Source organism: Azolla caroliniana, unplaced genomic scaffold (assembly GCF_043228905.1).
Source record: "Azolla caroliniana isolate FFs.n. ecotype wild unplaced genomic scaffold, voAzoCaro1.0.p SCAF_1, whole genome shotgun sequence".
Taxonomy (NCBI): Eukaryota; Viridiplantae; Streptophyta; class Polypodiopsida; order Salviniales; family Salviniaceae; genus Azolla; species Azolla caroliniana.
The window spans coordinates 10255868-10282197 of NW_028230436.1; the positions used below are offsets into that span (position 1 = coordinate 10255868).

At 40.8% G+C, this 26330-nt stretch overlaps 1 protein-coding gene and 1 pseudogene across 1 annotated transcript; one reads left to right on the forward strand and one right to left on the reverse strand.

The window, feature by feature from the left end:
• The first annotated feature begins 19618 nt into the window (after positions 1 to 19618).
• Positions 19619 to 21986, forward strand: LOC147868926 (UDP-glycosyltransferase 85A2-like). Its single transcript, XM_087324815.1, has 3 exons — positions 19619 to 20386; positions 20622 to 21369; positions 21651 to 21986. Exons 1-3 carry the CDS (start codon positions 19729 to 19731, stop codon positions 21874 to 21876), a joined length of 1632 nt encoding a protein of 543 aa, XP_087180941.1. The 5' UTR covers positions 19619 to 19728; the 3' UTR covers positions 21877 to 21986.
• A 2233-nt stretch (positions 21987 to 24219) lies between these two features.
• On the reverse strand, positions 24220 to 26084 carry LOC147868927 (uncharacterized; annotated as a pseudogene).
• Between the last annotated feature and the right edge of the window lie 246 nt (positions 26085 to 26330).

Genomic DNA, 26330 nt, shown 5'->3' on the forward strand with positions numbered 1-26330 from the left:
GATGGGGATTATATATATATATATATATATATATATATATATATATATATATATATATATATATATATATGAGCACCCTCCCACACATTAGTGTGAACTACCTATAGAGTAACTTAGTAGGTGCTAGTAAAGTAATTGTATCCTATAAGAGGAGAGTGAGCAATTAATCATCAGTTTCACACCATGGCTAGTGGGATCAATCCTAGGAATGGTAATGAGGAGAAGAAGAACCTCCTCAACATCATCAGTGATGGTCATATGGCTAAGCAAAAGCCGCACGTGCTAATGATGCCTTGCCCGGGCCTAGGTCACGTTATAACCCGCTCATGAACCTGGCCAAGACATTGGCATCTCGTGGGGTGATGGTAACATTCATCAACAGCCAATTCATCCACGACCGCCGTGTGAAGTGAAGACGGAGGAGGTCGTGGGCAAGAATATCCTTCTTGGGCATGACGTCATGCCCACAAAGGGCAATGGTGATGAGGAGGAGGAGGAGGATGGATGGCATGATCATGAACATGAGCATGAGCATGTGCTGGAGCTGGAGCTGTGTGTGTTGAGAGGGGGCCATGTGGATGATACGCCCATCCGCATGATGGGCATCCCGGATGGGGTGTCCGCCCATGACCACATCATCCATGATGTGGCAAAGCACGTCGACGCCTTCCTCCATTACATATGCCTGCTCGCCTCCTCCACGTCAAAGTATATACAATTAATGAACTCAACAAAGTAGTTGGGTTATTCCTAAACCAGTTATATGACCAAGCTTTATTAGAGAGTGAGGTCTAATTTTAAAAAAGGTAAAAGAAATATGAAAACCATGTCGTTGAAGGCCAAAGCTAGACCTACTCAATGTTTCTCGTATACATTAATGTAATAATCATTCATTACAAAGAGTTATCAAATTCTAGGTACGTGAGGGAATTAAATTCTAGTTCTAATATAAGCATGTGAAAATGATTCGGCACATCATTTGAAAATTGAAGTTGGAAACAAACTTATAAAGAAATGTGAGAGTGACTCCCGATTGAATAGGCACATGTGCCCATGATAATCATCGGAAGTCCCAAAAGTATATTGTTTCACTTACTTCCGAATATTATATATGTTGGTCAAAGTTCTTGCTTTTAACCATGGGAAAATTAAGATTAAGCACATAACTTTAAAGTCAATGAAGAATTATGATAATGATAAAAAGCCTTTTGCTGATCCAACGTTCCCCAAAATACTGCACCCCACGTGAAAATGGTTGACCTATACTTATGACCTAATAACCTAAGAATTTGAAACCAAAAACGTTTGGCCGCAACACATAAGTCTTGTTTAAATAATAATAATTTTTTCCAAAAAAGATACTACACTACTATTAAGAAATGCCCTAAGGCTATACATAAAATATATACATTTAGGTAATGAACCACTTAAATAATTCTAATTGTCGGCTTAAATAAATACCTCTATAAAATATTCATTTGTCCCATATGACATGGAACTCCAATCGTGGTAGCTCAACGTGTTGGCAGATGTGTATTACCTTTTATGATATCCAAAGAACCCCATAGATTATGCACAATCTCAAAGGTCCTATATAATAGAGCATAAGGCAAACTCAAAGACTAAAAATTTTCCTAAAAATTACCGCTATATTTATTACTCTTGAAATCAAACAACATGTAAATTTTTGGATACTTATAGGAATCCCCCCTCTTCACCAACATATTCATTAATTTTTAATGGATTACAGGAATTTCCCCTCGCGAATTTAACTAATGGGAAACATTTGAAGAATGAGTGTTACTTTGGTTTAACATTGAGGGGTATTCCAAGAAGTATCCTAAAATGTCATGCTTAGTGTTTTCCTTATATGAAATACTTTGATCTTACCCATCATGTCTCACACACACAGAGTTCATGGTTACCAATGGGGAGGATGATGAAAGCTACCCGACTACCTTGGTACCCCCACCATTAAAGCGATATGAGATTCATTCATTTTTACAGTCATTTGACCCCTCAAACTTCCTCTTCTCCTTTGTCCTCCAATGCTTCACTCTTGTTGTTCAATGCTCTCAAATCCTCCTCAACACGTACGACACATTGGAAGTAGAGAGCCTTGACCTCATTCGAACAAGACCAAACGTCCTCACCATAGGAGAAGTTGAAATTTGAAACGCTGACTAGCATACATAGGTTAGATAAAATTCAAATAAATAAACCCATCACTCAGATACATAAATAGTTGCATGACAAATCTGGAACATCCTCTTCTCATGTCCATGGTCCCTACAAAAAGCACCAAACAAGGTATCATTCATTATTGTAAGAATGTGAATATAGGAATGAGTAAAGATGAGTAAAAATATGGATATAAGAATGATAGTCATACCTTGCAAAACATGATGCTAAAGTTTATGTAGCAAGAATTCGAACTTTTGAAGCAAAAATATTAGTGAGGGATACTCCAACATTATTTTTTATTGTGAACCATCGTTCTCCCACACCATCTACCTCGACACATCCGAGAGTGGTTCAAGTCATATCAATAAGTTATGCAGTCACGACAAGAAACTTGAGGCTTCCTCCATGTGGGTGGAGAATGATAGTTGCTTGACATGGCTTGATGCGCAAGATCTTCACTCTGTGATCTATGTATCATTCGGCAGTGTCACCCTCATATCAAACCAATATCAAATGGCAAACTTCTTGGTTGCTTTGGAAGCAAGTGGATATCCCATCCTTATGGTTGTTCGTGATATAAACATATTTGTTGAGGATAATGTACTCGTCCATGAAAACTTCACGCGTTGTCGAGGAAATCCTCGCGTGTTCGCGAAATGAAGCGGTGGTCTTGTCGAGGAAATCCTCGTGTGTTCGCGAAATGAAGCGGGACCACTGAAGTCCTGGATCACAAGGATTCGATGTTTTTAGCAACGAGAAAGTATTGAAGATAGATAGATGGATGAAGAGAAAGAGAGAGATTGAGATAGAGATTGAACCCTTGACTTTAGTTTTACGAGACAAGATACATCACCATTAGGATAACTCAGATCTTTGATTAAAAGTTTCTTTTTTTTACTTACATCACTTGCCTCCCTTACACAAACCCAACTATAGGCTTTTATAGGTCTCTCCATGCAAAAACCATGGGCTAAACCCACGAGTTGAAACCATGGGTTAAAACCACGGGCTAAAACCATGGGCTAAAACCATGGGCTAAAACCATGGTTTTGTGCCCACGGTTTCTATATGTTTGCTTCCTACAAAATACTGAATATGAAAAAGAAAATATACTTTAAAGCACTCAGTAGTGGCTTTAGTGGTAAGTTAATTTGTCTCCTATCTTGGAGGTGCAAGGTGGAACATGGTTAGTCCTAAATTCATATTGTCATACATCAAATGTAAAAATATATATGTAGTCAAAGCCTAATTTTAACACATTCTTAATTGTTTTATGAATTTGAAACATGCAATATAGATGCATTGTGGACTCTTGGAACATTGGACTTGAATTTCAAAAAGATAAGGCCTCACCGTAAGGAATTGGACCGAATGCTTCCCATCTTGGCTCTTGACCCTCGCGTATCCCAATCCGTTGTCTAGCACCTTCGTCTCCATGCGAGCCGTCGTGATGTATGGTTCACCCAAGATGACTGGGTGCGAGGACGTCTCTTGAACAAAGAAATGATGATCTATTTCTACGTCCCCCACCTTCACCCGTACATTCGGGCAAGCCCCATATAGCTCCTCGGTTGCTCGGTTCGCCGCTCTAATCTTCCACCTATGCTTCATGTTGATCGACCACTTTCCCTTTTTATAAAAGTTCATGGACATAAGGATGAGCTCAAAGCCATGGTCGATCAATGCTACAACCGGCTCTTTTACATCTCCGACCCGTACTGGTGTCTCTGTTGTCGCTCTCGCCCAATGCGGCCTCGTGTAGTGATTGTCCGCATAGTCTTCGTCTTCCTCGGGCACCTCAGTTGACAATGTATTTACAATCGCGGGCTTTGCCACTTCTTGCTTCGTCAAGAGCTGCTTCCTCTTCATTAGGTCGATGGTGACCTCATGGAATTCTTTCTTGGCAATTCCGAGGACCTCTCGTTGAGTAAACTCTACGCGACTATCGAGGATCCTTTCCTCCACTACCTTCTTCAAGTCCGAAGCTTGAAGTTGGGGGGGTTCCCCTTCTCTTTCCATATTTCATCGCATTCTTGAGACTACTTCGGGTCTTCCCTTCTTCATGCACCTCGAGCATCGTATTTCCTTGATGGACCAGCTCCCTCATCATTTCCTACCTTCTTCTCTTCTACCATTACTTTGTAGTTTTGGCAAGCGGCTTCCACTAAGCCTGTCTTTTCTTCCACCGGATCCTTCCACCTGGTTGCTTCTTGAACCCTTCTTTCTGCTTCGTCCGCTTCTTCTCTTTTGAAATTTCCCCTAGAGAGGCTTCCAAGGATTGACGGCTAAAAGTCAAACTCTTTCTCCTCTTGTCTCCTCACCTCTTTTCCCACTCGGATCCTAGCCGACACCGAGTAGTGGACGGCTTCAACATGTCGTGCTTCAGCCTCCTCCATTAGCCTTCTCATGCCCCCTTGGCCTTGATTCAATCCCAAGGGGCGCCTTGTCTCTGTTGAATAGACCCTATTGTTCCTGTTGAGAGATCAAGCTCAATTTCATTTAGTTAGTTAGTCAACAATGTAACTTCGTAGTTACCTAGATAGAATCTAGTCAGAAGTGTTGACTATAACGCCTTAAATAGGACCTTGCACTTAAGTGGGATATTCTAGATCCTCCACTCCGAAGTACATTTAATATAGGACTTACACTTTTGTACCTATATTATCCTCACACATGTGCACCCTTGCACATGAAATCTATATATACCTCATTGTAGGTATTTTTGTATTTGATGATGATAATGCTAATTTAATATACTTACTCATCCCCCATCTTGCGTTGTATCCCTCTCTCTCTCTCTCTCTCTCTCTCTCTTCCTCTCTCACACATATCACTTAATCTTCCACTTATCAACTAATCACATAATTAGGTACTAATTAATCCTTGCTTAATTCTTAACATGGTATCAGAGCGTGTGGTTTAGAAAATCCACTAAGCCCACCCCACTCTGTGATTGTGTGTTCGAGACACCGACGACAAAATCCGGCTATCGGCTACCGTAGTGCTGCTACGTAGCATGTGCACGTGATCGAACGAAGAAAAGTAAAAGAAGAGAAGACACTAATCAACATGAACACACAAATCGGTAGTACGCTCCTTAGTGAAAAGCTAGACCGGAGCAATTATTCATCTTGGGAGTACAAGATGACCCAATACCTCGTTGGTCAAGGGTATTGGAGCTACATCAAGGGCGCTCAAGAAAATCGACCCGACTCAAAGAACGCCGACTACGCAACATGAGAGCAAGCGGCGAGTCGAGTCATGTATTGCTTGGCAACATGTGTCCACGACCACATTCTTAGCCACATTCGAGACACCAAGACGCCTAAAGAAGCATGGGCGAACTTAAAGAAAATGTTCGCCTCCAACACGACCGCCCGAAAGCTTCAACTTCGACAAGAGTTGAACAACATTCGGCAAAAAGACATGTCCGTGTCGGACTACACCGCCAAGATCAAGAGCATTTGTGACTCGCTTGGCTCCATCAAAATAAACATCGACGAACACAAGATGGTTCAAGTATGCTTGGGCGGCCTCGCACAACGATTCGATCCATTACATACGGAAATCTTGGCGAGAGAAAACCCTCCTTCATTCTTCGACCTCCAATCAATGCTATTGGTTGAAGAGAACCACGTCTGAACCAAAAGCAAGACGTCGGAAGCACAAATGTTCTTCTCGAATTCAGACGGTGGCCGAGGAGGAGGTCACGGCAGTAGAAGAGGTCAATTCGACCCATCACGCGAAGGGAACTCAAACCTTCACGAAAGCCATCGAGGAACCTTCAGAAGAAGGGGGAGCTTCCACGTCGAACATGGTCAACAAACGAGGCCCGCAACTTGCAATTATTGCGGCAAAATCGGCAACTACGAGGCGGAGTGTCGGAAAAAGAGAAGTGAGTCGACTTCAACAAGTCGACACCTCACAAACTACGCATCGAACTCCGACCACGACAACTGTAGCGGAATGTTCACGAATCACGCGTTGAATTCCGACTATGACGATCGTAGTGATATGTTTACAAATTACACCCCAAATTCCGACTACTGCGACCGTGGCGGAATGTTCGTAATGAGGCATAGAGCGAACTCTATGACGGACTCCAACTCCACAAGCACCTCCAACTCGGAAGACGTGTGGTTCATCGACTCCGACGCCTCACATCACATGACATCTCATGAAGAGTGGTTTCGTGACTTGCGTACACCGGACCGACCTGGCTTCATAGAGACGGGAGACGACACCACGCACCCCATTCGGCACATCGGCAATGTCCCATTCGGGAAAGAAGGCTAACAAACTTGCATCAAGAATTTCTTGCACGTGCCCACAATAACGAAGAATTTGGTCTCCGTCGGCCAAATCGTGGAGCAAGGCATGCAAGTCCGCTTCAACAATGAAGGTTGTTTCATTGAGAAAGATGGCCGACTCATAGCTAAGGGACAGAGAGACGGCCGAATGTTCATCCTTGATTTGAACAAGGTGAAATCGGCAATGTACACCAAAGGTCTCAAAATCGAGACAAGCATCGAGTTGTGGCACAAGAGAATTGGCCACATAAACCTCTAACGGCTACGAGCGATGCAAACCAAGGGAGTCGTCATCAGACTTCCGACATTCGAGTCGACCGAGTATGCAAAGCGTGTCAACTCGGCAAACAACATCGACTCCCATTCTCGAAGGAGAGCTCCGCAAGCAAAGGCCTCCTCGACGTCATACATTCGGATGTATGGGGACCGGCTCAAACGCCGACGATCGGCGGATGCCGATACTACGTAAGCTTCATCGACGACTACTTGTGCTACACGTGGATCTACCCGATGAAGAAGAAAAGCGAAGTGCTCTCCCACTTCCAAAAGCTCAAGGGGCAAGTCAAAAAAGAAACTAGTCGGCATATTCAATGCCTACGATCAGATGGAGGCAAGGAGTACTTGTCCGATGAATTCACCTCCTACCTCCAAAGTGAAGGCATTCAAAGAGAATTCTCGTGCCGACACACCCCCCAGCAAAATGGAGTCGCCGAAAGGAAAAATCGGCAAATACTCGAGGTAGCACGCGCCATGATGCATGAGAAGAACATGTCGAATTTCTATTGGGCCGAAGCGGCATCCACAACCGTCTATCTCATGAATCAATGTACCACCAATGTAGTCCATGAGCTAACTCCCTACGAGCTCCTCGTCGGAAGGAAGCCGATCCAATCGCATCTCAAGGTGTTCGGAAGCATTGCGAATGTATGCATCCCGAACGAACAACGACAAAAGCCCGACGCAAAGTCGGAGGAATGTATCCTCATAGGATACTCGTCCAAGAAGAAGGCATACAAGTGCTACAACCCTTCTACCCGAGCGGTTCGGGTAAGTCAAGACATAGTCTTCGATGAGTCCGCATCGTGGTACACGCTAGAGGCAACTTCGACTCCGACTCCGCTCTACCCAGAATCCGCCGAACAAGAGGTAGAAGATGGAGGTCGCTTCGAACACATGTTCGAAGAAAATCCGATTACGGCAAAGCCTAGTGGGCCACAAGAGCCCCCACGCGACCCAAGCACGTCGCGGCCAAGTATGAACTTGGACAAAGGCAAAGGTAAGATGCCTGAATACGAAGTCGATCGCCCCGACGACAGTGATTCGGATGTGTCGACTCCCTCACTAGACAGTGAGTTCGGTGTACCCATCATGCGTACACCCGGAGTAAAGAAGGCGCTCACGTCGGCGAGCAAAAAACTTCAACGCTCTTCTAGAGAGAAGAATCCCATCACTCGGCTTGGCTACAACGAGTATATGGCCCATCATTACGCCTTCGCGATGAAGGTAACAGTCGAACAAGAGCCCAAGAGCTCCACCGAAGCGGCTCGTAACCCACGATGGGTGGAAGTAGTCGACCTTCGCCCACACACTACAAGCCTTCGTCACCGGCTTGAGCGGGAGGAATCGAGATTGCCACGACGAAGAAAGCCGAAGGCCAGACAGAAGCACACGAAGCCGACAAAAGCCAAAGCGGATGTCGAACGCCTCACACTTGAGCTTGAGGGGGCGTGTTGAGAGATCAAGCTCAATTTCGTTTAGTTAGTTAGTCAACAATGTAACTTCGTAGTTACCTAGATAGAATCTAGTTAGAAGTGTTGACTATAACGCCTTAAATAGGATCTTGTACTTAAGTGGGATATTCTAGATCCTCCACTCCTAAGTACATTTAATATAGGACTTACACTTTTGTACCTATATTATCCTCACACATGTGCACCCTTGCACATGAAATCTATATATACCTCATTGTAGGTATTTTTGTATTTGATGATGATAATGCTAATTTAATATACTTACTCATCCCCCATCTTGTGTTGTATCACTCTCTCTCTCTCGCTCGCTCGCTCGCTCTCTCTCACACATACACACACATATCACTTAATCTTCCGCTTATCAACTAATCACATAATTAGGTACTAATTAATCCTTGCTTAATTACTTACCTAATTCTTAACAGTTCCAAAGATAGACAATATCCCTTCTTAGGGCCTCTTGAAAGTCTCCACACTCCCTTCGTAGGTGCTCGGGATTGTCGCACCACATACATCTTTGCGCGAACGGGGGACGTCGATCTTGAGGGCCGCCACTCTCTCTCCTAGCTTGCGTTATTTGGAGATCTCACACCATCTTTGTGAGCTCTTCTACTGTCAACCCTCCAGACGGTGCTTCAACCACGTTTCTCTTGGGGGACAAACCTTGCATTTGCTTGCTCTCTTTCTTGAGTTGCACGTGGAGTTATATGAAGAGATCTACATGTCGCAACCCGAAGGCTTTGTGGAGAAAGGGAAAGAGAATCTTGTCTTCCGGCGAGTTAGGAATCTTGTCTTCCGACTCGCGTAACTCGCCGTCGAAGAGGGGGGATAATGTCATGAAGACATACATTTAGTTTATCAGGAGTCGAACCCATAATTTCTTGGTCTATGTGTTGAACCTTTAACCATTGTAATAACATATATGATGTGTAGTTATAATAATTATATTTTTAGTTATTCCAAGATATTTGAATATTCTAGAACATTCTTGAATATTTCATGATTACATTTATTATCATAAATATCTAAAATATTTTGGAACAATCTAGAATACTCCATAAGGATCTATAAATAGGTGTTTATACATTCAACACCAGTCTATAGCCCTTTGCCTACTCTTTGTATCCTTGTTTTCTCATAATATAATATCATTTCCATTTCCCGTCTTCTCTCTCTCTCTCTCTCTCTCTCTCTCTCTCTCTCTCTCTCTCTCTCTCTCTCTCACTCACGAGTCACGACATCGACGAGCATGCATGCCGATAGCAAGATATTGTACATAGAGGCAGACCGATCCGTGATCATGGAGGATGAGGCAGATTGGCACGCACAAATGGTGGCCGACATGAGCAGAATCATAGGCACAATAGGGGTGCTGATAGCAGTAATGGACCCTCCATGAACAAGGGGAGTTACGGTGGTGCCGGAAGTCAGAAAGCAAAGACCACCAACTACTGATATTATGGCAAGAAATGCCACAAAGAGAGTGAGTGCTAAAAGAAATGGAACGATTCAGATAAAGGAGAATCAAGCAGAGGTGATTCCGACTGATGGCAAATATTACACTATGTTAAAGGCATAGGGCATGCCGAAACTGGCTCTACATTCATCATGAAGCATAAGGCCAATCGAATGGGAGCGGGCACTTCAAAGCTAAACAAAGTGTGGTATGTTGACTCTAGGGCATCATATCACATGATGAACCATGAGAAATGGTTCTCAACACTTCAGAGGCCAAAGCAACCAGGTGTCATTGACATTGGCGATGACATCGTCCATCCCATCAAACATATCGGAGATGTCCCTCTGAGCCATGTCAGCCAGAGAGGAATAATGAGGAACATCCTGCATGTGCCGACAATCACCAAGAATTTTGGTGTCGATTGGACAAATAGTTGACCAAGGGATGCAAGTATGGTTCACTCACCATGGCTGCTTCATCGAAGATGAAGACCAGATCATTGTGTGAGAGCGCAAAGACGAGAGGATGTTTCTCGTCAACACCAATGACGTCGGCACCACTATGTTTGCAAAAGGTCGAATCGGACATCGACCTATGACATAAACGGATCAACCACATCAAATTCCCATGGCTTGAGGAGATGCAAGCGAAATAGGTGATTTTCGGCTTGCCAAAATTCAGTAGCTAGAAGGGCCAATTATTTGAAACCTAACAACTAGTGAAGCAACACTAAATTCCATTCCCCAATGAGCGAAATTGGAGCCATAACAAACTTGATCTCATCCATTCGGATGTATGGGGACTAACACAGAACCTCAACATTGGTAGGAGTTGATATTTTGTCTCCTTCATCGACGACTATACTCAACACACATGGATCTATCTAATAGAAAAGACAAGTGATGTCTTCTCCTATTTCTAGAATTTGAAAATTTTGATCGAGAAGGAAACAGAGAGAAAGGTTAAGTGCATGAGTATCATCCTTCCCAATATCATATTGTCGCATTGCATCAGCATAAGACATATCATTAACATCCCCTCTTGGACTCGATACAAACATCTTCTCTCTCTCTCTCTCTCTCTCTCTCTCTCTCTCTCTCTATATATATATATATATATATATATATATATATATATATATATAGATCTTCTTGAGAGAACAATGCAACATATCTCCATCCATCACTTTGCTAACTCCATACTCAAGAACAATACATGCTTCCGCATCAGTCAACCTACTTCATACACAACAACCGACGAAGACACACAAAGTGTCAACATATAGATCACAAGGTATGTGGACAAAAAACAAAAAGGGGGATATATGGTGTCGTCTTTTACAATGATACTTCCATAAGATCCATAATGTAACCGTTCATACTATTTTCCATATTGTTGTTGTTGTTATGATTATGATTATGTTTTTTCTCCTGTATTTTTCTTTTTAAAAAAAACTTTTCTTTTCTTTTCTTGGTAATGCCTTTCATGCACCTTGTTTACACTTGGTAACCTCGTGAAGGGGGCACGAAAGGTAATTGAAGTAAAGTAAGATAAGCTTTTATAGGGGCACAGAAGGTAATTAGAAAAATTAGATAAGTTGTTATAGGCGCACAAAATGTAATTGAATAAACCTAGATAAGTTTTTATAGGGGCATGAAAGGCATTTAGAAAAATTAGATAAGTTTTTATAAGGGCATGAAAGGTAATTAAATAAAATTAGATAAGTTTTTATAGGGACACAAAAGGTAATTAAATAAAACTAGATGAGTTTTGATAAGGGCAAGAGAATTAACTTGGAAAATTAGATGAGTTTTAAACGAGCATGAACGGTAATTATATAAATTTGATGGGATAGATATATCGCTTAAAAGTACTACTAATAATATACTCTTGTAGCGGGGGAGACGATGAAGAACGATATAGTGCCTGCCAATACTCAGCCCACAACAACCATAATTGTTGTCGCTCAGCAAAACAACACTACATCTGTCGTCGCTCAGCCCATCTCTGCCCAGATTGCCACCACACAGCCCACCGCCATCCAGCTTGTTGTCATCGCTCAGCCTGTTGTTGTTGATGCATGTTTAAATCATGTCACGACAGGTGTTGTGTCTGCCATAATAATTAAAGAAAAGTCAGCGGTCTTCATCGATACACCTCTGAATCAGGAGCAGGTATGTGTCGTTGCGAACAGTCTAATTGGGGCTCCAGTGTAGCAAATCCGGACATCTCGCCTATTTCGAACAACGAGGTAAAGCTCCTATTGTCAGAACAGGATCGAGCACAGGTAATAAGAGAGATATAATGTATAGAGAAGAGGAATGTCATTGCACATGTTTTGGGCATTCGTCCTTGACGTGCCGACCTTCGTTTATTGTTGCAAGCTGCATTGAAACAAGAGATTGATAACATCACAGATATACAGATGCTTGGACGGAATTGTTATCAGATAGAATTCGAGTAGGAACGAATGGTGCCGATCTTGTTGGAGAAGAAAGTTGTGGCAGTCAAGGGAGGATGGCTCTCCTTCCATAAATGGATTCACAACTTCTCTGCAAATCAGGTAATTCATGAGTTAGAGTTATATCATACATGTAGGGTGGTATTTCCCAATTTGCGTAAAGAATGGATGCCTTTCGTGCATCTAATTGCTAGTAATATTGGTACGGTTTTGGAAACCTATGATAAGCCTCGTCAGGTCGAAGAAAAGTCAATGGGAGCTGCGTCTGCAAAAAATTTGATTTCCAAAACCGCAGTTCTGCCCTCAATTATATTGTTGCCGAATTTACTTAACCCAAGCCAAGAATCTTTTTCTCAGAAAGTCTTGTATAAGGGCTTACCAAATCAATGTTTTCGATGTTTTGGATTTGGACATTTGGCAAAGAATTGCCCAAAAATTACTAAAGATACTGATAAGCATGTCCCTATCACAAATATAATGTAATCTCAGGATAGATCTAATGGTTCGATTGAGGTGGGGCGTAGGAAGACACCTTCACAAGTATATCATGATAAACCTCACCAGGTGGCTAGTAACAGTCTAAAGGAATTTCCTCCCTTACAAAATAGGTATTCTACTCTATACATAGAACAAGACCGTCCAAATGAGGTGAATGTTTTAGACCACTCATCATCCCATCTTTCTCAACAGAGGCTTGACTCAGTTTCTTCCTCAGAAAAAACAGATCTACATCCCATCCAATTGTTTAAGTCCTTCTCGAGGTTAGTAGTAGGTCAACCACCCTTGAAAATTGTGGAGAATCAACAATTGTCGTTGCCTACATCTGATAATTTGGTTTCTTCTGAAAAATCAAAGTTAAAGGTTGTTGACACTCAACATATGTTGGGTGTGGAAATGCCTCAAAGTGTCACGAGCAGTCGAGCGAACCAACAGGTCCAAGTCTCTGGTAATTCAAATCTGGTCGAAAATCTCTCAAGACAACTTATTTCTGGTCAACCAAACAATTTGGGTCTTTAAAAGGTTAAGGGTGTAGACAAACTACCTTGTGATGGATTTCAATTTACAATTTCACAAGATTCTTTGACAACTCAAACCACTCAAAAGCAGGTTAAGGAACATAGGGTGCATAAGTATGCAGGGAATTACTTGATTTTAAAAAGACAAGCAAGAGCTCAGGAGGGTGCTCAGAAAGGCCGTCAAGAAGCTTTGCTTGAGAAAAGGGCAGCTCTAAAACCTAAGTAATATGGACACCCTCCATTTTCTTTCGTGGAATGTATAAGGCCTGGGTGGACAGGCTTTTCGTAGAGTTAAAGAACTCTTACGATCAGATTTAGGCAGTTCTACTGTTGGTATTATTGATATTTTGTTTCTACAAGAGCATCACCTATGCATGGATAGGATTCAGAAATATGGTTCCATTTTACTAGGACGGTGGAATCATTTCTGGGTTCCTGCATTTGGCCCAAATGGCTGTCAGGCTGGATTATGCATTGCTATTAGACAACAATTGGAGTCTAACATTGTGTCAGCATCCACTACTATGAATAAACGGGCACAATTTCTTATTTTAAAAAGAGGATACCAGACAATTGGCCTTATGAATCTTTATGCCTCCAATTCTGCGTCAGAAAGGGCAGATTTATGGTTATCTCTTTCTGATTATGCGGATTTAGTGGATTGTTGGTTAGTGGGAGGTGACTTCAATATGATTGAGGATGTCGTTGATAGATTGGGAGGTGTAGGCACTACTATTTCAGGACGAGAGGCTAAATGTTGGGATTATTTGTGTTTTTCCTTTGGGTTGCTTGATTTATGGAAGGTGCACTCATTTTCACGCATACAAGGATCCCTTCAGTTCTCTCGATCAGATGGGAGTGTGGATGTTACAAATTTGTCTCAACTAGATAGATTTTATGCTAGGGGTGTATTTTGGGAGGTCGGTGGGTCCCTAGGAATTATTCTGGGCTCAGTTATCTCTTACCATGATCCTCTGAAGCTACATGTTACATTTACCAAGAGGTGATACTCCAAGCAATTGCGTATCCCTCCTTCATTGCAATCTAATGATAATCATAGGATGTCAATCACTCAGATATGGTCCAGTTACAACTTTTCAGACGACTATTTGCTTAACAATATGGTTCATGCCATACTAGATACAAAGACTCTATTCACAAAAATAATTGCAGCATCAGTTAATCGTTGCAACTCAGAGATTGCCAACCTACGTCGTGCTCTTGCAGCAGTACAACAACTGTTGGAAAGGCATCCAACTTCATCTATGTTACATTGTGACTTGCAACAAGTGAAAAGCATTTTAAAAGATAAACAGGAGGAATGCTCAATGTTCTTCTACTATCGTAATGTTGCTCATTGGTCACAAACGCAAGATCGGGTTAACAAAGAATTTTTTAATTAGTTTAAACGGAAAAATAAACCTCTTTCTATTACCTCTTTGAAGGGGATTGATGGATCCTACACGTCAGATGAATCTGAGATGCGAGATATAGTCTCGGATTACTACCATCAGTTGTTGTCTGTAGAATCTTTTTCAGCAAATAGTCTTTACAAGAGACAAGTTGTTCTTGTAGCTATTCAACAAAAGGTTACAGAGGTAATGGCATCTCATTTATTGCAACGATTCACACCACAAGAGGTCTTTTCTGCAGCTAAATCCTTAGGAAAGGATGTATGTCCGGGAAAAGATGGAATAGGAGTTGGTTTCTATTTGCATTATTGAGATTTTCTAGGTCCCCTACTTACTAGAGCGGTTAATTTAATATTTTCAAGCGGTAGTATGCATGTGGAATGGACGGAAGGAATCATATATATGATCCCTAAGTCGGATGCCCAGTGTGATGAAGTCACCAAGTGGAGGCCAATTACATTGCTTAATGATGTGTACAAGATTGTGGCAAAAACCATTGCTCTCAGACTAAGATCATTGTTGTCGTCTATTATTCATGACACTCAATTTGGTTTTTTGCAAGATAGAAGCATTTTTTATAACATCTTTTTGTTTTGGGAAATGGTTGCTTTAGCTTAGTAAAATAAACAACAACTTGCAATATTTTTGCTTGACTTTGAGAAGGCTTATGATGAAGTGGATTGGGACTTTCTTGAGGTAGTGTTATCAAGATTAGGCTTTCCTATTGCATGGATAAAAGGTGTCTCTGCCCTATATAGGCATGCTTCTAGTTCCGTCTTGTTTGCTAGAGGATATGGGCCATTATTTCCTATCTCCAGGTCAGTTCGGCAAGGATGCCCTCTCGCCCCGTTTCTTTTCATCTTGTTTGGGGAAGCCTTGTCCTCCTATCTAAGATCGTCTTTGGCAGGTATAAGAGGCATAGCATTACCTTTTACACAACCTAGTGTATTGGATGTTGAATTTGCAGATGACACAGCCCTTTATGTTGAAGGGGAGATTGGAAATCTTGGTCGGGTACAATATGCTTTGCAAGTTTTTTCAGATGCTATAGGTGCATCCCTTAATTGGAACAAGTCAGTTGGAATTTGGGTAGGTGAAGAAACTCACCCTGCTTGGTACCCAGGTCCTTCTTTCCGATGGCTTCATCATGGTGAACTAGTTCGTTATTTGGGATGTATGGTTGGCATAGATTTGCGGCCAGAAGCAATGTTATCGCCACTACTATTATCAATAAAACGTAAACTAATACATTGGGATGCCCTGCAATTGTCCTTTGCAGGTCGGGTTGTTGTAGCCAACTCTGCATTGTTGACTTCAATGTGGTTTATAACATCCGTTTGGCTATTTTCTAGATCTGCAATAACGAAAGTGCAAAGTTTGATCCGGAATTTTCTTTGGGGAGGAAAACAAGGATCTCCGACAATAGCCAAAGTTGCTTGGAATGTGTTAATCCAACCTAAAAGTAATGGTGGTTTGGGTTTGATAGACCCTTTAATGTAGTCAAGAGCCCTTTTGACTAAGTTTGTGATTAGAGGATTGCTGCCAGGAACAGAATCTTGGAAAGACATATTTCTAAATCAGTTGATGCAATTAAGTCCTAAGACGGGCGGTGTTTGGTCACCCTCTTTAAAATGGTTATTCCTTAATGATGTACAAACACCAAGGCGGGATCTTGCATCCAATAGATTTTTGTTAGGAATCATAAGCGCATGGGATGTGATTAAGTCATTCTTGCTTAAGGACAAGCCTTCTACGTGGGATGCGCTACTTAATCAACCTCTTCTTGCCAATTCTTTATTTTGGGATAATGCAGGAAAAGTGTTGGGCCTGATAACTCACCTTGCCTGGGGAAAATTGGATAATGGGCTTGCTGCATCTGTAAGAACGTGGAATCAATTTCAGCAAATGTCACAAGAAGATCGTCTTGCACAATTACAATCAGTGCATGGTGCCAAGATAATGACCGCTAGTATATCAGCAACATATTATCCGCTTTCTACAACCTTTCAACCCACGAAGGAACATATGTGGTTTGGATGCTTCATAAATGACACGTTGGTGGCTGTCAAGGCAATTTCACCTAATGGGTGCGTCTCTTAAGTTAAGGTCCTAGACAATCATACATTACAACCTTACACCTTAGAGTGTCGTTATCTACAACACCTGCGAAGAGCACCAGTTAGAGTCGTTGCTAAATTTGGAAAGAAATGGATGCTCGATCCTTATCTGTCAATTGCTCATACGTGTGATATGTTGTGGTTATATGCAAAAGACCCGGTTGCAAGATTAACATGGGATCCGGGGGGCTGGTTTTGGTCACATTCCTTGGGGGAACAGATCATAAAGGTTCCTTTCTTTCAATACTCAGTAAAACTTGGAAGAGCACTATTTCTCTCTTGGAATGCAAGGATACCAGCAGCTCAGAAACATTGGACCACTTGGGGGGTCTCAACTTTGCATTTGAAAACCTACTGGAAATGGATTTGGTCATTCAAGGGGCCAACTAAATTTATTCTCTTCCGATGGCTATTAGTGCATATGGCCTTACCAGTTGGTCACTCATTGAAAGGGAATGTAACACCTAATCTTCAACAATGTGACTTTTGCCACGAAGCGCAAGAGACTACCAAGCATGCCCTTTGGTCATGTTCCTTGGCTCAACAAGTATGGAATAAAGTTCTTTCGTTATTTTTAACAATCAATGTTGGTTGCTTATTTTCATGGGGATCAGCAATGTGGGGAGTTTTAAATTCCAATTTGATGTTGTATGAGGCAAACGATGTTCAAGAGGCAATGATGGTACAAAATAGAATATTGATATTGGTCAGCCCCTTTCAACAACCTCGAAAGCAGGTGCAATCTGCCCAGATATGGAAAACAATTACTACAATAACGTTATGGGCATTATGGAAATGTCGATGTAACCAACATTATGGAGCGATATATCAATGTCTCTCATATATCTTGCGTGAGATATGGGAGAACTTGGTGGCAGTAGTTCGTGCCCAGTATGACAACATGCAAGGTTCACCGGAGACTGTGAACAAGAGAAAGAAGAAGCTCCTTCACTTATGGAAAAAGTTACCCCTATTCTTTGAGTCAACTCAAGGGCCTCAATGGAACTATCAACTTCCTTGGAAAATTGTAAGCTTTGCACACATAAGCTTAAGTTGTAGCATTCATATGTTTTTCTTAATACTAATGAGGAAAATCTTCAAAGAAAAAAAAATTTATATAAATTTGATAAGTTCTAATGGGAGTTGGGACTCATTGTATAGAAAGATAATAGTAGGATTATATTCACCATATTACATGTGTACCTACTTTTTCTTTTAATAATTCGTAAATTAAGAACCAAATAAATATTTGTTAACTAGTTTTTGACATCTAGATATAAATGGCATAAGGCATAATTGGAGTTTAACTTCCTTTTGGTACATATGTTGAGAATTTGAACTATAATTGTACATAGTTTTATCTAAACATAAGAATATATGCTAATTGTATTGCAAATACATGTATTTGTCTCAAAGCCAATTCATGATGTTATTTTTTGTAGTATAACTTAAATGTATCCTTTGATGAATCATTAGATAATTTGTCAAATACTCCAAAGGTGTGATGGTTCCATCTTGTTTTTCCACCAAATCAACTTAAAAGTTAAATATGAGAAGTGTATGTGGTAATATTTGTGCAACCATTACAAGGGGTACTTCCTTTAGAAAAGGGAATGATTATCTATCCGTATTCAACCACCCAATAAAATATCAATAATTTGGGGCAACCGTTACCAGGGGTACTTCCTTTAGAAAAGGGAATGACTATCTATCCGTATTCAACCTACCAATAAAATATTAAGAATTTGGGGCATCGTAGTCTTCTAACTTGTTGGTTCCTCATTAAGAACAAGATACAATCAAATATATAGCTTTATGCTTTAGTATGTAATAAAGAAAACTTTCTGTTGCGAGCCTTTGAAAATCATTTGAATTGTCTCATTAGTCTTATTTTGGCAGAGCAAAATTTGGTAATCCAAATATGAGTCTATATATTTGTGATTATTGCATGCATGAAATGGAAATATGGTTGATCGTTAAAGAAAGAAGTATTTCCCAACCACAAGGATATCTATCAGAACACAAACAAAGGTATCTAACAATGACAATTAAAAATTGAATCAAAATGTAGTTCACTAACATCTGGCTTCACGTTAATGTGTGCCACAAAAGAAAGTCTTATCTCACTTTCGAAAACATGGGTGAAAACATGGGTGACAAGGGTGACATGCAACGTCATCACTTTAAAGGCGAAATGAAGACATATGGATGGTATTGATTAAGGGCAACATGAGAGTGAGTGAATTGAGACTTTCATTTACATATCTTAATTGTAATGGCAAAACATTAGGTGAAAACATGGGTGAAAAGTGAGTGAATTGAGACCTTCATTTACATATCTTAAATGTAAATGTGAAACATTGGGTAAAAACATGGGTGACAAGGGTGACATGCAACATCGTCACTTTAAAGGCGAAATGAAGACATATGGATGGTATTGATTAAGGGCAACATGAGAGTGAGTGAATTGAGACCTTCATTTAAATATCTTAATTGTAAATGCGAAACATTGGGTGAAAACATGGGTGACAAGGGTGACATGTAACGTCATCACTTTAAAGGCGAAATGAAGACATATGGATGGTATTTATTAAGGGCAACATGAGAGTGAGTGAATTGAGACCTTCATTTACATATCTTAATTGTAAAGGCGAAATATTGGGTGAAGACATGGGTGAAAACATGGGTTTGTAAAGGCGAAACATCGGGTGAAGATATGCGTGGAAACATGGGTTTGTAAAGGCGAAACATTGGGTGAAGACATGGGTGGAAACATGGGTTTGTAAAGGCGAAAAATTGGGTGAACACATGGGTGACATGCAATGTCATCACTTTAAAGGCAAAATGAAGACAAATGGATGGTATTGATTAAGGGCAACGTGAGAGTGAATGACTTGAGACCTTCATTTATCTTAATTCTGAAGGTGTCACCCAACACTCTCTCACACACACACACTATCATTAGGGCTTATCTATCGGCATTAGCCTAAGCAATTTAATCAAAATCAGTTTCACACCATGGTTAGTGGGATCAATCCTAGGAATGGTAATGAGGAGAAGAAGAACCCCCTCAACATCATCAACGATGGTCATATGGCGAAGCAAAAGCCACACGTTCTAATGATGCCGTACTCGGGCCAAGGTCACGTCAACCCGCTCATGAACCTGGCCAAGAAATTGGCATCTCGTGGGGTGACCATAACATTCGTCACCAGCCAATTCATCCACGACCGCCTCATGAAGACGCAGGAGATCGTGGGCAAGATCGTTCTTGGGCATGACGTCATGCCCACAAAGGGGGAGGGGGAGAATGGATGGCATGAGCATGAGCATGTGGTGGAGCTGGAGCTGTGTGTGTTGAGAGGGGGCCATGTGGATGATGCGCCCATCCGCATGATGGGCATCCCGGATGGGGTGTCCGCCCATGACCACATCATCCATGATGTGGCAAAGCACGTCGACGCCTTCCTCCATTACATGCCTGCTCGCCTCCTCCACGTCGTCACGTGCCTCCTCCAGCCCCCCGTCACGTGCGTCGTCGCCGACATATACGCGCTCTTGTGCACGCAGGCTGTGGCCACCCACCTGTCCGTCCCGCACGTGGCCTTCTGGACGCAGAACGCCGCTAGCTATCTCACCCAAATGCTCGTATCTCAAGACCCCGCCAAATATAAAGGTCCATTGACATGTCTCATTCTTTTTTACCTCCAAATTTGTCTCTATAGTTGATAAGGATATTTGGGAATTCTCTTGTTGGATTTAACTACGAGAATGCCCATACATCGTAGTATAGTAAAGTCTCAAAGAGAGAGAGGGGTATTCTCTCATCCTTTTTTAAAATAAAGGGGCATTTTAGGTAATATCCGAATAGAAAACACTTTGATCTTACCCATTGTGTCTCGTATGCGCAGAAAAGTTCATGGTTGTGAATGGGGAGGGTGATGAAAATTCCCGAACTATCACGTGCATCCCTGGTGCCCCATCCTTAAAGCCAAGCGAGATTTACTCATTTTTACAACCATGTGACCCTTCCGACTTCATCTTCTCACATATCATGCAATCCTTTGCTATAGCAAATCAATGCACGCACATCCTCACCAACACATGCTATACGTTCGAAGTTGAGACCCTCGAGTTCATTCAAACAAGACAAAACATGCTCACCATAGGCCCCCTCCTCCCTTCTCTCTACCTTGACACATTCAAAAGTGGTTCAACTAAAATCGATAAGTTATGTAATCATGAAATCAAGCTTGAGGCATCATCGATATGGGTGGAGAATGATAGTTGCTTGGCATGGCTTGATGCACAAGAACCTAATTCCGTGCTCTATGTGTCAATTGGCAGCATCGCCATCATGTCAGACCAACAAATGGCAATTTTTAAGGTTGCTTTGGAAGCATTACGTGAATACCCCATCCTTATGGTTGATCGTGAGAATAGCATATTTGCTACAAACGATGGCTTCCATGAAAGCGTCATGACAATTAGTGGCAACATTATGGTCATTAAATGGGCGCCCCAACTCAAAGTCTTGGGGCATCCTGCAGTTGGAGGTTTCCTTACACACTCTGGTTGGAACTCTACCTTGGAGGCCATATGCAAGGGAGTGCCCATGCTTTGTTGGCCTTTCCTTGCTGATCAAATGCTCAATTGCAGGTATACTAGTGTGGCCTTGACTACAAGTACTCTTAAATGTTTCTTACATTATAATCGAACAATGAAAAAATGAAAGCAAAATAGAAATGTAGATACTAAAAATTTAATGGTGGATTACTCTACAAAAAATAGGAGGGCCATGGTAAGTGGTAAATAAATATCACCACTCCTCAAAGTAAAATAAATACGTGCATTGTTTAAACTTGATCTATAACACATAAAGACAAGGCTAAGTTAAATATACTTTTGATTGTTTTATGAATTTGACACATGCAATATAGATACATTGTGGATTCCTGGAAGATTGGACTCGAGTTTCAAAAAGATAAGACCTTAGGACTTGTGAGTCAGGAAGAAATTGAAGCTAAGGTGAAATATCTCATGAATCCCTCTTCAAGTAAAGCTATCCGTGAGCAGGCACACAACCTTAGCTTGATGGCAATGGAATCATATCATGGGTCGTCAAAAGATAACTTAGACTCATTCGTCAATTTCCTCCTCCATTGAAAATTTGTTGTTTTTAATGTAACAATTCTATGAAAATAATTGTGGTAGCTCAAGTGGCAATATGTTCATATGATAAGAAGCTTATCGTCAAATAATTATTTTTGGTACCATTCAAGTTTATAAATTGACAATAACATCTAAAATCAAATATAATTTAAATTTGGTCTTATTAAACAAGAACATGAATGAAGTTGAATTAAATGCTTTGGTTTGGTTTCGACTTTTCCTTATACATTGTCACATAAATGCGCGCACTTGTGCTACTCGAACAAGACCATGAGTGACTTAGACCAAGGAGGGTGTAATGTTGGGTGAGAATATTCTTCAAGATGCCTTCTAGATTTACTTGAGTGAATCCCCCCTTTGTACAATTGCTACTCAAAGATCGAAGTGAGCACTTTGGAGGCGAACGAACACAAGTTTACCGATGGAGGGACACAAAGACTCTTGAGGTGAATGTAGAGAGGCGAAAGCTTGCCTGGCTACTACCACTTAGCACTCCACTCTCTCTCTCTCTCTCTCTCTCTCTCTCTCTCTCACACACACACACACACACACGATAGGATTGGAGTGTTTAACACGCAACTATTGTTAATCACACAAGAGTTCATGCGATACTACGTATAACACATGAAGGTTTGTATGTTATAAGTTATAACACATGAAGGTTCATGTGTTACCCACACAAAAGCTTGTGTGTTGCATCACACAAAGATATATATATATATATATATAGAGAGAGAGAGAGAGAGAGATTATATTATCGTCTTCGGAGGTCAAATATGACCTATGAGACCAAAAATATTGCATTTCACGTGATACGTGTGAAGGTGAGTAGCGACTCTCGATGTTCAAGAACTTTACCAATGAATGTTGCAATCGAGAGTGCACATCGTGGTTGTGAGAGAAATTCGTGCAAGGATTGGGCTCGAACAAAGAGATGTGGAAAGCATGGTCGAATATGATCAAAGGCAGAGCATTGTATCAAAGTGTGATATTTAGACTCTCGAACTTGTTTAGGGCAAAGTATGCATAGTCGGCCACTCTCATCACTTGTGCCCCAACGCCCCGTCTCACATCTCAATGTGTGCGAGCTAAGTCACATGGAAGCAATGGTTCAAATGGCAAATATCAGGATGGGCTCTAACATGTATCGATGTGTACGGCTTCCCCATTCCGCGAAGAGTATGGTTTTGTAGTTAGGTGCAACATTTGTAGTATAATGTGTGAAGCGTGAGCCACCACATTTGTCCCATGTCATGATACATTGGCGTTGCAAAAAGACCTCATTTATAGAAGAATCTAGTGACACATCATGAAGCAAGTTTCTTGCATCTCATCTAACAAACCATTTTTCTAAATCTTGCATCCAACCGAAACACAAAATTTTGCTTTTATGCATCTTTTGGATCTTTTTGCTTGCTTCCCATGCAATTCTAAGAAGTCGATGTGAGGGGCTTTTTTGAACCTTAAGCATGTATTCAACAACCCTTTCCATGGCCATGATCTCAATGGGAAGTGATCTCGTCTCAAGGAGGAGGAGGGTGTAGGGTGTTTGTTTCTTAACTTGTAGAAACTTTGTAAGAAAATGTTTTTGGACATTTTCAAATTCTTTCCACGTAGATTTAGGGATGCTACCGCCCCATACTTCCACCCCATAGAGAAGAACCGGGGTCACCAAAGTGTCAAAAATATATTTCTTGAGGACCCAACACTTAATATCTCCAAGATTGCATGTGTTCTCAAATGCATAATATGCTCGCTTACCTGCCTCTAAGCGACGTGTAGCACATTCATTCCATTTATGATTTGAAGGAACTTCAAGGCCAAGATATTTGAACCTTTCCACACATTCAAGTGGCTCATTGTTGTACATAATGCATGGTTTATCTCTTTTTTTACTCTTTACAAGCATAATCTTTGTTTTAGAGCTATTGACACTTAATCTAGTATGCATGCAAAACTTTTCCAATGCCTTCATAAGTTTTTGTGCATCTCCCGGAGTATTTGCAAAAAGCACTACATCATCCGCATATAACAAAAACATAATCACACCATTCCCAATGGCAACTTCCTCAACACATTCTTCCTTTACAAACTTGGTAGCCATTTCTTCTAATTCATCAATGCATAGACCAAATAATGTTGGTCAGAGTGGGCATCCTTGCTTAACACCAATAGTGCTCTTGAAAAAATCCGAAATTCTATCTCTCATATGCACACAACATATAACCTTCTCATATATTCGGGAAATTGTAAGCATATATTCACTTGGCACCTCAAGTTCTTCCATCCGCCTCCAACGATGCTCACGAGGTACCATATCAAAAGCTTTCTTGGAGTCTACAAAGCAACAATATAAACCTTTACCTCTAAGGCGACTTTCCTCCATTAATACTCGAAGAGTGACAAGATTATCAATGGTGTTATGGTGTTTTTGAAAACCAACTTGTCCATAAGCTCTCTTACCATTTTTTTCTGCCCATACACTTATCTTTGATTCCATTATACATCCAAATAGTTTTGCCATTAATGAGCCAACCATGATGGTTTGATAGTTGTTTACCTTATTTACATCTCCGCCTTTATGTAAAGGTTTGATCCAATTTGTAGTCCAATCATATGGCATATCATGTTGCAATGCATCATTAAACATATCGAATATCCATATATGTGCTTCCTTTCCCATCCATTTGAGCATTTCAGCTTTTATACATTGAAGATCGCTTGCCTTTCGAGAGGCCAATTTCTTAAGTCCTATGCATATATCTTCAATTGTAAAGAAGGGAGATATATGTGAAAGAGAACCATAACACATCATCTTTCCGGCAAGAGATAACTCATATAAATTCTTACAATGCATAGACAAGTCATGAAGAGTTAAGTCACCATAACACTCAACAAGTTTCCCCTTTAGATTTCCCCAAATTTTAGCACATGCATGTGATTTCTCTTGCGTTTGGAGAAGTTGTTGAGTAACTTCCCATATTCGTCTCTTTCTTTGAATAAGCCTTTTATATTCATGCAAATGCTTTTGGTAATTTTCTTAATCCTTAATTACATCCAAAACCATAAGGCACTTTCGAGCTTCATGACATTCTTTATCAAACCACTTTTTCTTACATTTCTCGGTGCATTTCCATGATGTGCGGTTAGTCGAAAAACATTTGTTTGTACAAGAGAGAATGACATTCTTAAAAGCTTCCCATTTGCATTCTAGTGTGGCACCATGTTGTGTCTTTGTCATTAAATGTAACATATTTGTCATTAAATGTAACATATCCTCAACCATCATGGAATACATGGGCGCTCGCTTAAGATTCATGCTCAAGTGCGTTTGTTTACTATCTTCAATGACCTTCTCGCAATCAAACCTATGCATACATTTGAGATGAATACATAAATTCGTATGATCAGATTCTGGTGTCCATTCCCCCAATGAGAATTTATGTATACGATCCAAAATACCTTCGAAAAGTAGCACATAGTCAATCACATTATTTCCATTGTGTTTTCTACATGTAAAGTCATTAGTATTGGGCCATAAGGAAACACCATTTGCAATAAGCAATACGGTACTATTGCACATTTGTAGGAGTAGTTTCCCAAATTGGTCCAGATCTTTTTCATCACTAGAAGATCGACTATACATTTGCATATCCTCTTGCATCCTTGAGATATGTGGCATGAAAGATTCTTGTGAATCAAGTTGGAAACTTCTTGTACGAGCATTCATGTCACCAAAGACAATAACTTCCCCTTTGGATTTGAAATAAGCAATATCATCTTCTAGATTTGCAAAAGGTTGATCTTTATCCAAACAAGCATAGAAGTTAGAATCTTGATGACGAATGTAACATCCAACGACAAAAGTGGGCAAATCATTAGGTGTTTCTATTTTGAGCCATATGTAGCATTTATGTTCATCATTTTTTACGATTGACACATTTCTCTATTTCCTTCTTAATCAAACATGCCACCCCTCCTTGTCCTCTTCTTTGTCTTGGATTTTTCTTCCATATCAAAGAGTGTACATTATAGTTTCTTAAACCTTGAATCCTTTGAGTATCATGCTCCCATGTTTCAACAAGAAGTGTGATATCTGAGTCATCGATGAACTCCTCTATGCCGAATCCCGCATTCCATGGGTATCCATTGCAATTCCAAAAACATAGTCCTAAAAGACGTGGTTTAGTCTCATAGGTCATGTGTCCCTATTTGCCTACATTTCCATCTTTAAGCACATCCTTAACCTTATTTTTCAATCTTTCTTCATATGCTTTACGACGGGCATTTTGTTGTGAGATAGTACGATCTTCACTCACAAAGCATTGCGTACCTTTGAGGTATACCCAACTATTTTCAAGTATGATCCGCCACTTTGTATCATCCGTCATTTTGCATTGTGAGATAGTACGATCTTCACTCACAAAGCATTGTGTACCTTTGAGGTA